Source organism: Coregonus clupeaformis, chromosome 31, assembly GCF_020615455.1.
Source record: "Coregonus clupeaformis isolate EN_2021a chromosome 31, ASM2061545v1, whole genome shotgun sequence".
In the NCBI taxonomy this organism is placed as follows: Eukaryota; Metazoa; Chordata; class Actinopteri; order Salmoniformes; family Salmonidae; genus Coregonus; species Coregonus clupeaformis.
Window position 1 is genome coordinate 22,506,588 of NC_059222.1, and position 17,458 is coordinate 22,524,045.

Consider the following 17,458-nt stretch of genomic DNA (forward strand, 5'->3'; position numbering starts at 1 on the left):
TAGGTTTAGGCTACTACATGATACTCAACATTTCCCTATACTCATCATGAGGTTGCTACAACTTAGCCTATGAATGAAAGTTTATAACGTAGGTGCACACAGGTTCGAGAGAAAGATTTGAGGTGACAGACAGTGAGTGACACATGGACAGACAGTGACACATTCAATACTGCCTTGCCTTGCAGACTCTTGCCTGCATCTAGCTGATCTAGGGTGTAATCATTAGTCCAGCAGTTGCAAACGAGAGTTTCTATTGGACAAATTCAGCTATGTTTATCCCCGTTTCATTCCGTTTTCTTCCGTTTAAGAAACGTTTTTCAACAGAATCGGCGGAATGAATACACCCCTGATCACACGCAAACAGTTCATTTTCATAGCCACATACAAACAGCTCGTTGTATTTCTTCTCGCATCTACGTGCTCTCCTCCTCTCACCTTTTGCCTTTGCTTCTGGACTTCAATGCACAACACATCAGCTGTCTGTGAGCAGGCGAAAAAAGTTTCCAAGCCAAATCTTCATATCATAACCGCTACACACAGCCTACATCGTTGTCACCCTATTAGCTAAAGTAACGTCATAGTCAACATAGCTAATAGAAATAACGTGTTAGTAAACCCGTTACCATCATGCAGTACAGTCAGTAAGCAGTTCAGCAGTTACACCGGCGAGCCCCGGTGGCAATAAATGACACTGAACAAAAATATAAACGCAACATGAAACAATTTTTTACCGAGTTACAGTTCATATAAGGAAATCAGTCAATTTAAATTAATTCATTAAACCCTAATCTATGGATTTCACATGACTTGGAATACAGATATGCATCTGTTAGTCACAGATACCTTTACAAAAAAGGGAGTGTAGTGTCTAAACAGTTTATGACTTTGTTGATGTTTGCAAATGGTGTGTTAGAGGAAGTCTGTTAGGTGGCCTCCTGGGATTGGTTTATGGGAAAACACCCATATTATGTTACATAGGGCATAGGATATAAATACCATGGTTGAAACAAAGGACGGGTAGTAACAACATATTAGATTGGGTCGGTTGTTCTCCAGATGCCTGCAGAAGTCTGTAAATTGACGCTGAAATCTTTTGATATAATAAACCTTTATAATCAAAGTACAGTGTCAGCGGATTCCTTGTTCTCACAGCATAATTAGCATCGTTATTTAGTTACTACAGTAGGGACATGGATCAGAAAACCAGTCAGCATCTGATGTGACCACCATTTGCCTCATGCAGCATGACACATCTCCTTTGCATAGAGTTGATCAGGCTGTTGATTGTGCCCTGTGGAATGTTGTCCCACTCCTCTTCCATGGCTGTGCAAAGTTGCTGGACATTGGCAGTAACTGGAACACGCTGTCGAACACGTCGATCAAAGCATCCCAAACATGCTCAATGGGTGACATGTCTGGTGAGGGATGGGCAGGCCATGGAAGAACTGGGACATTTTCAGCTTTATGAATTGTGTACAGATCTTGCAATATGGGGCCGTACATTAACATACTGAAACATGAGGTGATGGAGGTGGATGAATGGCACGACAATGGGTCTCAGAATCTCGTCACGGTATCTCTGTGCATTCAAATTGCCATGGATAAAATGCAATTGTGCTCGTTGTCCGTAGCTTATGCCTGCCCATACCATAACCACACCGCAACCATTGGGCACTGTTCACAACGGTAACATCAGCAAACCACTCGCCCACACGACACCTGCCATCTGCCCGGTACAGTTGAAAACGGGATTTATCCGTGAAGAGCACACTTCTCCAGCGTGCCAGTGGCCATCGAAGGTGAGCATTTGAAGCACTGAAGTCGGTTACGACGCCGAACTGCAGTCAGGTCAAGACCCTGGTGAGGACGACGAGCAAGCAGATGCGTTTCCATGAGACGGTTTCTGACAGTTTGTGCAGAAATTATTTGGTTGTGCAAACCCACAGTTTCATCAGCTGTCCAGGTGGCTGGTCTTGGACGATCCTGCAGGTGAAGAAGCCGGATGTGGAGGTCCTGGCTGGCGTGGTTACGCGTGGTCTGCGGTTGTGATGCCGGTTGGACGTACTGCCAAACACATTTTGACATGGGGCGGAGAGAACATTTTGCAATTTTATAACTAATTTCCTGCAATTCTACACATTTTGCCAAATGTTTGCAGTTTTTAATATGATCAATGGCCCCTTAATTTGAAGGGGTGTCCACATACGTTTGTATATATAGTGTAGCTGGCCACTAGACTAATTTACCAATAAATAAATAAATGCTGACATGGGCTAATTAAGTGACTGCTGATGCACAACCAAATTTCGAAATTGCACCTTGTATATTCTATTATTCTAACTCTCAACAGTAAGTTGAGACCACGACTTAGTTCCCCTCCCAAAAAATTATAATATTTTATTGATTTATTATAATGCTTTAAATTGGTCTGCTGGCCGCTAGTTGCCCATCCCTGGTCTAGACTTTAGAGTGTCTAAAGGACAACCTCTAGGGAACTCATTAGAATCTAAATTTTCCCAGGCCCATCTTAAAGTTGAACTCTGCCTAGAATAGTGGCCTTTCCATCGCATTTGCATTCATTGATATTACTAGTACATTAGTGTCCATACACCTTGCACTGGATAATTATGTGGACACAGACTTGTGATGTGGAGCTTAGTTGTGTCTTGTGTGGTAATATATTAGACACCAGTAGAGGGCAGTGAGAGCACAGTTTCCTGACATCAGTTCTTCATGTTGTTTCTCAGGGGAACCAACACTGACACCTCTGTGTGGTCTATGCACCCCTCTACCCCATTCAGTCTCCCCATCCTCCTACACACATCAGTCACACCACATACAGCTCTCCCACTAGCTATTGCAAAACCAATATGTGAAACGTGAATACTATTTCGATAAGAAAGTGGAAGTAAATTGTACGTAAAGGTGGTGAGGTTGAGTGGGGTAGAGGCCTGGGAGGGGAAGCTTAATACTTTTCCAGACCTCAGTCACATCTTGGTTTCACTGCCTTACTCACCCACCTACCCGTTGGCTGGTATTTTCTTTCTGAATGAGAGCTGACTTCTTGTAAGTGCTCTTGTTTAATGTAAATGGCTCTTAGATTCATGTGAAACTGATCGTGTGTTGCATGTTCTGGAGAGCATGAAACACATAGTTTGGCCCTCACAGACAATTATAATGTTTGGCTTCAAATTTGGTAATTTCCCAGCAGAAAAATACAGAAATTATTACATGTGTTAATTGAATTGTGCAGACTGTTTTGGAATTAACCTGAGTTGTAATTGCTTTGTTCAGTTCCATAGTATGGAGATCACATTTTCAATCTCAAACAAGTTCAGAAAGTGAAAGGACACAGAGTAAGGAACGTTAGAGAATATACCTCTTATGTTATAAATGTGTTATTACTGTACAGCAGTGTGTAGGCTGTGGACATGAGAGTCGAAAGCCGGCACTCATTTAGTGCTTGTTTCATCAGAGACCTAAGTGGCCTATAGGGCCTCATGACCACTGCCTCTATGACACAGGAGGTTGGTGGCACCTTCATTTGGGAGGGCTGGCTCGTGTTAATGGCTGGAGCGGAATCAGTGGAATGGTATCAAATACATCAAACACATGAAAACCATTCCATTTGCTCCGTTCCATTTGCTCCGTTCCATTTGCTCCGTTCCATTTGCTCCGTTCCATTTGCTCCGTTCCATTTGCTCCGTTATTATTATGAGCCGTACTCCCCTCAGCAGCCTCCACTGCTCTGTGACTTTATGTACCGGTGTTTGGCATTTGTCATCCAGCACCTTTTATTAAATGTCACTAACCAATGGAACTTTTACTGAGACATTATATGGTGTATGAATATGTTGAGTTATGTTTAGGATCTGCGTTTCTTACAGTTGAGTGACAGCAGACAGGCTGTACTCAATAGTAGCAGGGCAAAATAGATGCTAGAGCATGCAAACAAAAAGCTGTGTAGTAGTTACAGAAACAGCAAGCCTACAGTCCATACTCTCTAATGTGTATTCAGAGGTCAGCTCCAGCTCATACGGCCCACACACCAACATATAGATTGGCTGTCATGAATCTCCTCTCGCTATATACACACTCATCATCTCTCCTCCCACACACGCATACGCACACACACATATGCACACATACAGTGCATTCGGAAACTATTCCGACCCCTTTACTTTTTCCACATTTCGTTACGTTACAGTCTTATTCTAAAATGGATTAAATTGTTTATTTGTCCCTAATCAATCTACATACAATACCCCATAATGACAAAGCAAAAAAAAGTATTCAGACCCTTTACTCAGTACTTTGTTGAAGCACCTTTGGCAGCGATTACAGCCTTGCGTCTTCTTGGGTATTATGCTGCAAGCTTGGCACACCTGTATTTGGGGAGTTTCTCCCATTCTTCTCTGCAGATCCTCTCAAGCTCTTTCAGGTTGGATGGGGAGCGTCAATGCACAGCTATTTTCAGGTCTCTCCAGAGATGTTCGATCGGGTTCAAGTCCAGGCTCTGGCTGGGCCACTCAAGGACATTCAGAGACTTGTCCTGAAGCCACTCCTGCGTTGTCTTGGCTGTGTGCTTAGGGTCGTTGTCCTGTTGGAAGGTGAACCTTCGCCCCAGTCTGAGGTCCTGAGCGCTCTGGAGCAGGTTTTCATCAAGGATCTCTCTGTACTTTGCTCTGTTCATCTTTCCCTCGACCCTGACTAGTCTCCCAGTCCCTGCCGCTGAAAAATATCCCCACAGCATGATGCTGCCAACACCATGCTTCACTGTAGGGACGGTGCCAGGTTTCGTCCAGACGTGACGCTTGGTATTCAGGCCAAAGAGTTCAATCTTGGTTTCATCAGACCAGATAATCTTGTTTCCTTTAGGTGCCTTTTGGCAAACTCCAAGTGGGCTGTCATGGGGCTTTTACTGAGGAGTGGCTTCCGTCTAGATTGATGAGGGAATATTTTTATTTAATCCATTTTAGAATAAGGCTGTAACGTAACTAAATGTGGAAAAAGTCAAGGGGTCTGAATACTTTCCGAATGCACTGTATACACACACACACAACTCCAAATAGCTTTTCCAAAACAAAGAGGGGTGCAGTGCATCGAAGTCTTGGCAGTGTTTATGATCACACATAAGAGATCACACGTGAGTGAAATGTGTTGCAGTCCAAGCCGTGCTTTTCAAAGATTGTCAAAAGGCGCAAGGCGAAGTTGAGAGTTGTGTGAGCCGAAGTGTGAAAAGGAAGAGTCGCGGATGTCAAAACAGTCAATAAATACAGGTCAGTGCATAGAAACGACAAGAGACTAGAGACTGTAACCGAGGTGTAGGCATTCACTCAGACATCCCCCTTGGACTGTAAAGAAGGATAGGAGATTTCAACTCTCAAATAGAATACAGGTACTTCCATATACTTGACCGCGTTCGATAGAGGCAGTTAGGAAGGAGGGAATAAGCGCGTCCGCTGTCATCAATGGCTTCCACGGTTCCTGTAAGTTATGTATGATCTATTCTATTTTCAGGTTGTTGTGAAGGTGTTGGTGGAGTGTTATAATGAAGGGGCTTCAATAGCCCACTCAATAGCCCACTCTGTCGGTCTGAGTCATACAGAAACGGAGTAGGAGGACTTGGTAGGCCTTTCTGAAGGACTAACTAAGTGGTGGAATGTATGAATGCACTGTCTGTGGTCGAAATTATTTGGTTGAATGCTCCATTTTCCTAAATTAGAGGTTCTATCGAGATCCTAAAATTGAAATTTGATGAAATATTTCTTAGATAAACAGATCTAGCTGTAATTCATTTCTGGTGTCAACACCATTCTCCTGGCTGAAAGATATTGTGATGACAGTTATGTGTTCAAGAGAGCACTATCGCTGAGGGACATGGAAAATATTCAACAATAATGACTCATGATGGCTGTCATTTCCTTTATCATTTATCAAAAACCTACAGGGAAAATGGGGTATGTTTTCTACTGCTTCCCTCTCCTACACACAAACACCGTAACACATTAAGACTCAATTAAGTTATTCAGTGGGTTGTGCAGAGTACTCATCATTTTCCTATGACAAGGTGAGACTTCTCGTGTTGGCTCTATAATTGGCATGACCATATAGAGTAATTGAGATATTTCCAGATTCGCCGTTGTGCAGTTGAAGTCTATGGGAAGTTGTTGTTTGTTCACCGACATCTTTGTCTTTATCTGCCGCTATCACTATGTAGAATTAGCTCAGATTCAAGTAACACAGAAGGTTTTATTGATATTGGTTTGAGAGCTCAGATAAGCTTTAACAGATCTGTCTGGATACAGACTGGCACCTATCTACCACAGCATATCTACCTACAGTGGGTATCATAAGTATTAGCTTTTGTTGTGTTACACAAAGTGGGATTGAGATATATTGAATTGTATTTTTTTTGTCATTGATCTACACAAAATACTCCATAATGTCAAAGTGAAAAGAAAATTATAATTTGATAAAAATATAACAAAAATATAGTTGTTGCATAAGTATTCATCACCTTTGTTTAAGCAAGCCTAAATGAGTTCAGGAGTAAAATTTAGCTTTACAAATCACACAATAAGTTACATGGACTCACTCAGTTTGAAATAATAGGGGTTTACATTATTTTTGAATGACTAATGCTTCCTCTGTCCCCCATACATACAACATCGGTAAAGTCCCTCAGTCAAATATTGAATTTCAAGCACAGATTCAACTACAAAGACCAGGGAGCTTTAAAAAAAAAGCCTCATAAAGAAAGCCAGTGATTGGTAGATGGGTAACAATAACAAATCAGACATTGAATATCTCTTTAAGCTTGGCCAAGTTAATAATTATGCTGTGGATTATGTATTAAACCACCCAGACACATCAAAAGATACAGTTGTCCTTCTGAACTGAGCTGCAGGACAGGAAGGAAACTACTCAGGGATGTTACCATGAGGCCATTGGTGATTTTAAAACAGCTACCGAGTTCAATGGCTTTGATCAGAGAAAACTGAGGATGGATCAACAACATTGTAGTGACTATAATTACCTAAATGACAGAGTGAAAAGATTTTTAAAATGCAGAATATTCCCAAAACATGCATCCTGTATAGGCACTAAAGTAATACTGCAAAAAAAAACAAGGCAAAGGAATACACGTTTTGGCTTTAATCTAAAGCCTTATGTTTGGGGCAAATCCAACAACACATCACTGAGTAACTGCCTCCTTATTTTCAAGCATGGTTGTGGCTGCATCATGGTATGGGTATGTTTGACATCGGCAAAGACTGGGGAGTTTTTCAGGATAAAAAGAAACGGGATAGAGCTAAGCACAGGCAAAATCCTAGAGGAAAACCTGCTTGTCTGCTTTAGACCAGACACTGGGAGAGGAATTCACCTTTCAGCAGGACAATAACCTACAACATAAGGCCAAATCTATACTGGAGTTGCTTACCAAGAAGACAGTGAATGTTCCTGAGTGGCCTAAATCTGCTTGGAAATCTATGGCAAGACTTGAAAATTGCTGTCTAGCCATGATCCCCAACACCTTGACAGAGCTTGAAGAATTTTGAAAAGAATAATGGGCAAATATTGCACAATCCAGGTGTGCAAAACTCTAATAGATTTACCCAAGAAGGTGTTTCTAATATGTGTTGACTTAGCAGGGTGAGTACTTATCTAATCAAAGTATATTAGTGTTTTATTTTTCATTAATCAAAACAAAAATGTACATCTTTCTTCCACTTTGACATTAGAGTATTTTGTGTAGATCGTTGACAAAAAATGATAATTTAATCCCACTTTGTAACATAATAAAATGTGAGGAAATCCAAGGGGGTGAATACGTATGATAGGCACTGCATCTCTTCTAATTCCTCCCCAGTTCCCTCTTTTCATAACACCAAATGTTTTGAAAGCAAGGTGTTGTTGACAGCAATCTGTGGTTGTGCTTACACAAATGTCAGAAGTCAACTAATGTTATAACATTACATAAAGTTTGTGGCAATATTTATGCTAGAAATGATGATACAGTACATGGTTCATACAGTATAGTTCATGACCTTTGTCGTTTGGCTAAATCATTGCTTCTCTTCTGGATAAAGAGCAAAGAAAGATGTTCTACAGGTCCAGTCCACACAAACCTATTCTTTGTCATCTTGTATTTCTGAAAAGGAGATGAAAGATGCACTCAATTTTTCACTGCAGTCTGATTTATCACACTGCTTTATTTAACTATTGTCTTTAATAAAATGATACTAAAACGCTGCTGAAGTTAAACAATCAAATAAATCACACAGCAAAGACCAATAGGCTGCGTTTACACAGGCAATGCAATTAGGATGTTTTTTCCACTAATTGTTATTTTGACCGATCACATCAGATCTTTTCACATCAGCTCATTACCAGAGCTGATCTGATTGGTCAAAAGACCCATTAATGAGAAATAAAACATACAGAATTGGGCTGTCCCTGTGAACACAGCCTTAGAATGTGAGACTTTAATTTCTTTCTCCAAGCTTCACATTTTCCATTACTAGCACCTTACTCAATAGTGCGTGTTCTTTACCAGTAATTGTATCTTTATCTACCACCATCATCAATGTGTGGAATGATAGTGTTCAAGTTCAAATAAATAAGAAGAGGCTTGTGGGGAAATTGGTTTGTGAGTTCAGATAGGCTATGTTTTTATCAGATCTTAGTCTGGATTGCGCATACACACTGCTGGCATCTATCTGCCACAACCACCTCTTTTTCTCTCTTTCTATGTTTTCGATTTCCACCGGTGTTGCCTTGTAACAGAGCTGTTTGAAATAGCTGCCTCGTTGCCATGGTAAAGCAAATGCCTGGGTGTAATATTTAGGCAGCTGGAAATAGAGCTGCTCTGTCAATATATACCCTGCGAGAGTTACTGTACGTCTGACTGCTATACAATAGTGTGATTAATGTGTGATTTGTATGATTGGTATTCTAAAAATACTCTTTATGTTACGCAATGATATCAACAATTTAATTGTTATTCCGTCAATCTGGAGATGAGGAAGAAATGCATTTAGGAACTAATTAGATAGACGAACTAAACTAGAATGCATTAAGTCAGGTAACCTCACACATTAGTGTGTACACATTTGAAGCAATGTAGTAGCATGATTTCAAAGCAGCACTGGACCTGTTCTTTCTGGGGTCCACACAAAACATAATATATGACATAATACAGAACATTAATAGACAAGAACAGCTCAAGGACCGAACTACATAAATGTAAAATAAGAATACACGCATACATACATATCAGTACATATACAGTACACAGCATATACCAAACATTAGGAACACCTTCTTAATATTGAGTTGCATTCCCCCCTTTTGCCCTCAGAACAGCCTCAATTCATCGGGGCATGGACTCTATAAGGTGTCGAACGCGTTCCACAGGGATGCTGGCCCATGTTGACTTCAATGCTCCCCACAGTTGTGTCAAGTTGGCTAGATGTCCATTGGGTGGTGGACCATTCTTGATACACATGGGAAACTGTTGAGCGTGAAAAACCCAGCAGCGTTACAGTTCTTGACACAAACTGCTGCCTCTGGCACCTACTACCATACCCCATTCAAAGGCACTTAAATTTGTCTTGCCCATTCACCCTCTGAATGGCACACATACACAATCCATGTCTCAATTGTCTCAAGACTTAAAAATTATTATTTAACCGGTCTCCTCCCCTTCTTAATGTTTTGTATACTCAGTGTACATACAGTAGGTCTGCAAGTTATCTAGGTCAAAAACGGGAGAGGCATTGTGCTTTGAGGTGCTGTTTTATTGGTTTTTAAAGCAAATGTTGCGGTTTGCTTGAGTGATTTGAGATGGCAGGGAGTTCCATGCGATTATGGCTCTATATAATACTGTGTGTTGCTTTGAATTTGTTTTGGACTCGGGGACTATGAAGAGACCCCTGATAGAATATAGAAAATGTATCGGGGCAGGTCGAGAGCTTCAAGTTCCTCGGTGTCCAAATCACTAAAGACTTAAAATGGTCCAAACACACGCGCACAGTCGTAAGCGCCTCTTCCCCCTCAGGAGGTTGGAAAAGTTTAGCATGGGCCCTCAAATCCTCAAAAAGTTATACAGCTGTACAATTGAGAGCATTTTGACTCACTCCATCGCTGCCTGGTATGGCAATAGCACCGCCCTCGCTCGCATGGCGCTACAGAGGGTGGTGTGGACAGCCCAGTACATCACTGGGGCTGAGCTCCCTGCCATGCAGGACCTCTATATTAGGCAGTGTGGGAGGAAGCCCGTAAAATCGTTAGACTCCAACCACCCAAGCCATAGATTATTCTCTCTGCTTCCGCACGGCACCGATGCATCAAGTCTGGCACCAACAGGCTCTTGAACAGCTTCTATCCCCAAGCAATAAGACTGATAAATAGCTAACTAAATAGCTGCACATCTGACTTAACCTTGTATCTTTATTGTCTCTATGCACACCCACAGGGCCCACCACAATCACACACACACTCACTCCATAATCTACTCACTCACACATACAGTGCATTCGGAAAGTATTCAGACCCCTTGACAAGCTCTGTCAGGTTCGATGGAGAGCGTCGCGTCGCTTCACAGCTATTTTCAGGTCGCTCCAGAGATGTTCGATCGGGTACAAGTCCGGGCTCTGGCTGGGCCACTCAAGGACATTCAGAAGCAACTCCTGCGTTGTCTTGGCTGTGTGCTTAGGGTCGTTGTCCTGTTGGAAGGTGAACCTTCACCCCAGTCTGAGGTCTTGAGTCCTTTGGAGCAGGTTTTCATCAAGGATCTCTCTGTACTTTGCTCCGTTCATCTTTGCCTCGATCCTGACTAGTCTCCCAGTCCCTGCTGCCGAAAAACATCCCCATAGCATGATGCTGCCACCACCATGCTTCACCGTAGAGATTGTGCCAGGTTTCCTCCAGATGTGACGATTGGCATTCAGGCCAAAGAGTTCAATCTTGGTTTCATCAGAACAGAGAATCTTTTTTCTCATGGTCTAAGAGTCTTTATGTGCCTTTTGGCAAACTCCAAGCGGGCTGTCAGGTGCCTTTTACTGAGGAGTGGCTTCCATCTGGCCACTCTACCATAACGGCCTGAATGGTGAAGTGCTGCAGAGATGGTTGTCCTTCTGGAAGGTTCTCCCATCTCCACAGAGGAACTCTGGAGTCTGTCAGAGTGACCATCAGGTTCTTTGTCACCTCCTTGACCAAGGCCCTTTTCCCTCGATTGCTCAGTTTGGCCGGGCGGCCAGCTCTTGGAAGAGTCTTGCTTTGTCCTTATTGGGTGTTGTTTGTAGATTGATGAGGGAAAAAACGAATGTAATCAATTTTAGAATAAGGCTGTAATGTAACAAAATGTGGAAAAGTGAAGGGGTCTGAATACTTTCCGAATGCACTGAATACTTTCCGAATGCACTGTAACATGCACATACATTTATACTGACTCTACACACACGCACACCCACTCACATACAAGCTGCTGCTACTCGTGTTTATCTTATATCCTGTTGGCAAGTCACCTTACCCCTATACATACAGTATCTACCTCCATCACTCCAGTATCCCTGAATGTTTTAAATATGGTATTGGAACGGAGCCTGTATATAGTATGTTTATTTACTTACTTATTGTGTTCTTCATATTTCTTCTTATTTCTCGTGTGTTTTTTTCTAGCATTACATTGTTATTGATTATTGCATTGCTGGGTTTTGAGTTTGCAAGAAAGGCATTTCACTGTACTTGTGTATATGACATTAAAACTTGAAACTTGAATGTCTTGTATCAATCAATCAATCACATTTATTTATACAGCCCTTTTTATATCAGCAGATGTCACAAAGTGATACAGAAACCCAGCCGAAAACCCCAAAGAGCAAGCAATGCAGAATGTAGAAGCACAGTTGCTATGTAAAACTCTCTAGAAAGGCTGGAACCTAGGAAGAAACCTAGAGAGGAACCAGGCTCTGAGGGGTGGCCAGTCCTCTTCTGGCTGTGTCCGGTGAAGATTACAAGAGTCAATGGCCATTAAGGCCAGATCATTCTTCAAGATGTTCAAACGTTCATAGATGACAAGCAGGGTCAAATAATAATCACAGTGGTTATAGAGGGTTCAACAGGTCAGCATCTCAGGAGTAAATGTCAGTCGGCTTTTCATAGCCGAGCATTCAGAGGTTGAGAGAGAGAGAGAGAGTCGAAACAGCAGGTCCGGGACAAGGTAGCACATCCAGTGAACAGGTCAGGGTTCCATAGCCGCAGGCAGAAACTGGAACAGCAGCACGACCAGGTGGACTTGGGACGGGGACAGCCAGGAGTCATCAGGCCAGGTAGTCCTGAGGCATGGTCGTAGGGCTCAGGTCCTCCGGAAGGGGAGAGAGAGATGGGAAAATTAGAGGGAGCATACTTAAGATCACACAGGACACCAGATAAGACATGAATTACATCAGATAGGACAGACTGACCCTAGCCCCCCGGCACATAGACTACTGAAGCATATATACTGGAGACTAAGACAGGGGTCTGTCAGAGCTGTATGTTAGTTGATTAAATAGACCATTTTTAATTTTCATCACATTCATATTTCTTTAAAAAAGAAGTGATGCAGTCAATCTCTCCAATTGATTGATTGACTCTGTTCTTTCCCCCTCCAGGGTGAATTTGGCGCTAGCCTACACAGAGCTAACTGAGGAGTTGGGACGTCTCCAGGCACTGAGCTCCAAACAGAAAGAGATCTTGAGGAAGGTCTCTCAGGAGCAGCATAGCCCAGGTTAGTAACATCTGTAGAGAATGATATATGGCCCACATTTAACAGGCTAGCCCATGTTAGCAGCATCTGTAGAGAATGATATATGGCCCACATTTAACAGGCTAGCCCAGGTTAGCAGCATCTGTAGAGAATGATATATGGCCCACATTTAACAAGCTAGCCCAGGTTAGCAGCATCTGTAGAGAATGATATATGGCCCACATTTAACAGGCTAGCCCAGGTTAGCAGCATCTGTAGAGAATGATATATGGCCCACATTTAACAGGCTAGCCCAGGTTAGCAGCATCTGTAGAGAATGATATATGGCCCACATTTAACAAGCTAGCCCAGGTTAGCAGCATCCCTATAGAAGTTTACATGCTCCCTATCCCTAATGATTGCTCTGATGTCAAGTACACTGAGTGTACAAAACATTAAGAACACTTTCCTAATATTGAGTGACACCCCCCCCCCCTTTTGCCCTCAGAACAGCCTAAATTCGTCGGGGCATGGACTCTACAAGGTGTCGAAAGCATTCCACAGGGATGCTGGCCGATGTTGACTCCAATGCTTCCCACAGTTGTGTCAAGTTGGCTGGATGTCCTTTGGGTGGTGGACCATTCTTGATAAACACGGGAAACTGTTGAGCATGAAAAGCGTTGCAGTTCTTGACACACTCAAACTGGTGCACCTGGCACCTACTACCATACCCCATTTCAAAGGCACTTAAATATTTTGTCTTGCCCATTCGCTATCTGAATGGCACACATACACAATGTCTCAATTGTCTCAAGGCTTAGAAATCATTGTTTAACCTGTCTCCTCCCCTTCATCTACAATGATTGAAGTGTATTTAACAAGTGACATCAATAGGGGATAATAGCTTTTTTCTGGATTCACCTGGTCAGTCTATGTCATGGAAAGAACAGGTGTTCCTAATGTTTTGTACACTCAGTGTATATTGTTATGCATTTTCTACTGAAATACTGGGGGGAATGAGTAAGCTTTACATGCACATCTTCAAATAAGCATTGACATGCTCACCTTACAATACAATACTTGCTTTATTGGTCCATTTGCACAGATATTCTTAATTTTTTGCTGTCACAGTACCTGATACACAACACACACATCACAGGCTGGGAGCAGCACATGGGCTGCTGCAGAGCAACAGCCCTAGAGAAATTAGGGGTAAAGTAAAACGGAGGTAAATAGTATATGGGACATATACTATGGCTTACAGCTCACTCCCTGCAGATTTCCCCCCAGTCAGCTCGGGGATTCAAACCAGCAACCCTCCGGTTACCGGCCTGCCTCTCTAACCACATACTCAGCTCATACTCCGCCCTGTTTCAAGTAAAAAAAATAGAGGAATGAACTAGACTATATTGGGATATAAGTAGGCCTGCAGCTGTTTTTTTACTCTCCTGGGGTTGCAGAGCTACAAATATAGTATATGTACTGAAATACCGTACTATTAAAAAACAAACAAATATGTCCTCTTCCTCGACTCTCTGTTTTCTCTGTATTTCAAGTCTCTGTGGAGAATTCGAGAGCACAACAACCCCCCTCTTTAAAAAAAAGATTTATTTCACTCAACCACAGAACCATACGTTTCCCCTTTGAGATGCTTCTGATTCATCGATGCACAAGTCTTGTTTTTAGCTAAATGGCTGATAGCTATCTCATGCTTACAGGAAGCACCACATACTGTACTGTAAAATTTGATCTGCGTCTTAGGTAAGCGGAAAATAAATCTATTCAAGGGTGTTCCTTTTTTGCATATTTTGTCGAGTGCGTCGCTTGTTGCGAATTGAGTTGTCTTTTGATCAGACAAACATTTGCACTGCAAATCCAGAGCAACACACAGTAGAGAGAAGTACAGAAATGTTATTCAGGAAAAAGTATGAAAGATTATACACTTTTTCTTCATCATTATCAAAAAGATATTACAGTATGTGTTATTGCTAGAGATGTTACCAGACCAAAACTCCTCCTGACCCTAGTTACTTTTCATATGTAATTATGAGTAACAACAGGCTCTATTTTGGCGAGATGCTATAATTTTGGTCTTCCAGAAACAGCCACAGGTAGTCTTGTCTCGTGTGCTGCTCTCTGACTCCCCCTGTGTCTCTCCTGTCTCCTCAGTCCAACGCCACTCCCACCCCCCATCTCCCATCCCTCACCAACGCCACTCTCCTGTGCCCCAGCGACACTCCCCCATTCCCCAACGCCACTCCCCCATCCCTCCTCAGCACCACTCCCCCATTGCTCAGTGCCGCTCCCCGGTGCTCCAGCCGCAGCGTCTCTCCCCGGACATGCACCGCCGCTCGCCCCTGCTGGACATCAACGACGGGCCTGCCTCCTACTCCTGCCGGCCAGCCAGCCACCACCTGAGGGCCAGCTTCCAGGGCCGACGGAGCTACTCCGAGGTGGCCGATCCCTCGGCCTACCAGCGGCCGCCGCGCTTCAGCCTGGACCCTGTGTCCACCCTGCCCAAGCCTCGGCCCTACAGGGACTCCGGCTACTCAAAGCAGCATCAGCAGCATGAGCATGGAGGCTCCCAGCATGGAGGGTCACCCCACAGAGGAGGCCAGCTGCGAGCTTCCCAGTCTGGGCTAGAGAGGGCAGGCAGCGAGGTGGGCCTCCACGAAAGTTCCCGCCACTCTCGAGAGCTGCCCTTCCCCCTGTCCGAGGTCTCTCCCAGGTCTCACCTGCACTTTGAGCCCCTGCCACCCCCCACGCCCGCCCCCCAGCTTCCGCAGTCCTCTGAAGACGAGGAAGAGTGGACCTGTCCGCACCCCATCAGCCCCCCACGGACACTGGGCGTGCCCAACAATGTGTCAGCTCATGGGGTCATGAGGGGGCTGGCGTCCTGCTCGGCCTTCCCCATCCCTTCCAGACCCAACACTCTGACCTGCCACCCGCCAGGTTACCTGCATGCAGAGCACGCCCAGTCCTGGCCCTCCATCAATGTGAGTCACACGCACACTCTATCCCAAATATACTGTATAATAATATCTTTATTATATCAAAACATTCTCTCAAATTGTAAAATGGGTCAGTTAGGTTGCTATCCCGATCAGTCAAAATCTCTCTCTTTGAAAATAAACTGCCCTTGACTTGCCAATGTCTTCCTGCACTGTGCTATTTCATGAGAAATGCTCTGTGTAACATGACATTTGTTCTGATTCCCCTCTACATATGAGCTTATTTTCTTCATGAAATTACCTAAATGGTCAAACTGTTATCATATAGTTGCCATAGACCCACACTGCTTGTTGACCTGAATGATGTGTGTGTTTTGGTTGCAGCTGTGGATGGAGACAGAAGAGAGTGACATGAGGAGCTGCCCTCTGTGCCAGCTGATCTTTCCCATGGGTTACCCTGACGACGCCCTCATCAAGCACATCGACTCGCACCTGGAGAACAGCAAGATCTGATCGCCATGGCAACACTGCACCCTCTTTTTAGTTGCAACAATTTTTACTTACATTGTGGAGAAATTTTAGGTTTGGTTTTGTTTTAAAGCTGGGCGCCTTTTCTTTGACAAGACAAGATGGCTTATTGTGTGTTTAGTAGTCCATGTATGGGACTAGGTTTAGGGAATGGCTTCAATGTTCATGACAGACAATATCCTGAGGGTTTCAGGCAACTTGCAGTCCATTTGTTTTTATATCTTACACTTTACCACTACTACTTGCTGTAAAGCAGCCTGCTTTAGTTGCCTCTACCCGTGTACAGTATAAGGCTTGTGCAATACAGACCAACCACAATTAATTCCTGGAATTATCTGGGTGACCCGAATGGATAAATCCAGTTAGTTTGTTCTTCAGGGCTTGACGATGTGCGGTCAGAGGTCAGAGTTATGAAGAGAGGATAGCAGTGTTGTGACTGTGACTGATTGTGTGTAGGTAAGAATTTGTCCTGCAGGTTGGGGCATGTAGTTGCCGTGATGACCTTGCTGTAGTGAAGCGCATAGGCAGATTATCTTTATGCTTGCGGCCTGATCAGAAATCCATATCAATCTGAGCACATTAAGTTAACCTACAGTATATAAGCCTATAGTAGAGAATAATTTCCCCCCTATAATATTCATTTAACCCCCTAGAGTTGATGTCTGCGCCAAGCGAAAATCTATTTAGCAGAATACACAAATCCCCATAAAAATCTGTCAGATTAAGCTAGAGATATCTGTTTTTTTACGATGTCACACTTCCGCATCTGCAGTGAAAGGTGACAGAGCTAGAGCTGTGTTAGTCAGACCATGAGACATCCCGAAAATCGGTCTTCTTACAAAATCATCTGTTGCATCTGAACAGTTTTGCTCTACGACCCCCACAAGCATCTTGGGACTCGTCTGAAGTCGTTACAACTGATCTGCCAACTTCTGTCTGTAGCGTCCGAACAGTTTGGGCTACACACTAATATGACCCCTCTGTGGAAAGGTGAGACTCTCACGAACACGTCAGTTGAAGTTCTCCCGGTACCAATTGAAAAAAATTTGAAGTGTATCTGGAGACTGTTTAATGCCAAAAATAAGGGGTTAAATACATGTAAAAAATAACAAATGTTTCCTGATCTTTCTTATATCTCTCAGATATGGGACAGACACTTCAGAACAAACTTCCTTTAGATTATTTGGGGGGACTATCTGTTGTTCCATGTAGTGAATATGTTATTCAATGCATTGGTATGGGCTAA

General features: G+C 43.3%; 1 protein-coding gene across 1 annotated transcript in view; it reads left to right on the top strand.

Moving 5' to 3' along the window:
* The window catches only part of LOC121547958 (TANK-binding kinase 1-binding protein 1-like), a 45,327-nt gene extending 28,343 nt beyond the window's left edge, over positions 1-16,984 (top strand). Inside the window, exons 7-9 of the mRNA XM_045209698.1 lie at positions 12,660-12,775; positions 14,903-15,729; positions 16,069-16,984. Of these exons, the coding sequence (XP_045065633.1) occupies positions 12,660-12,775; positions 14,903-15,729; positions 16,069-16,197 (1,072 nt within the window). The 3' untranslated portion in view covers positions 16,198-16,984. The remainder of the gene's footprint in view (positions 1-12,659; positions 12,776-14,902; positions 15,730-16,068) is intronic.
* Positions 16,985-17,458: the final 474 nt, after the last annotated feature.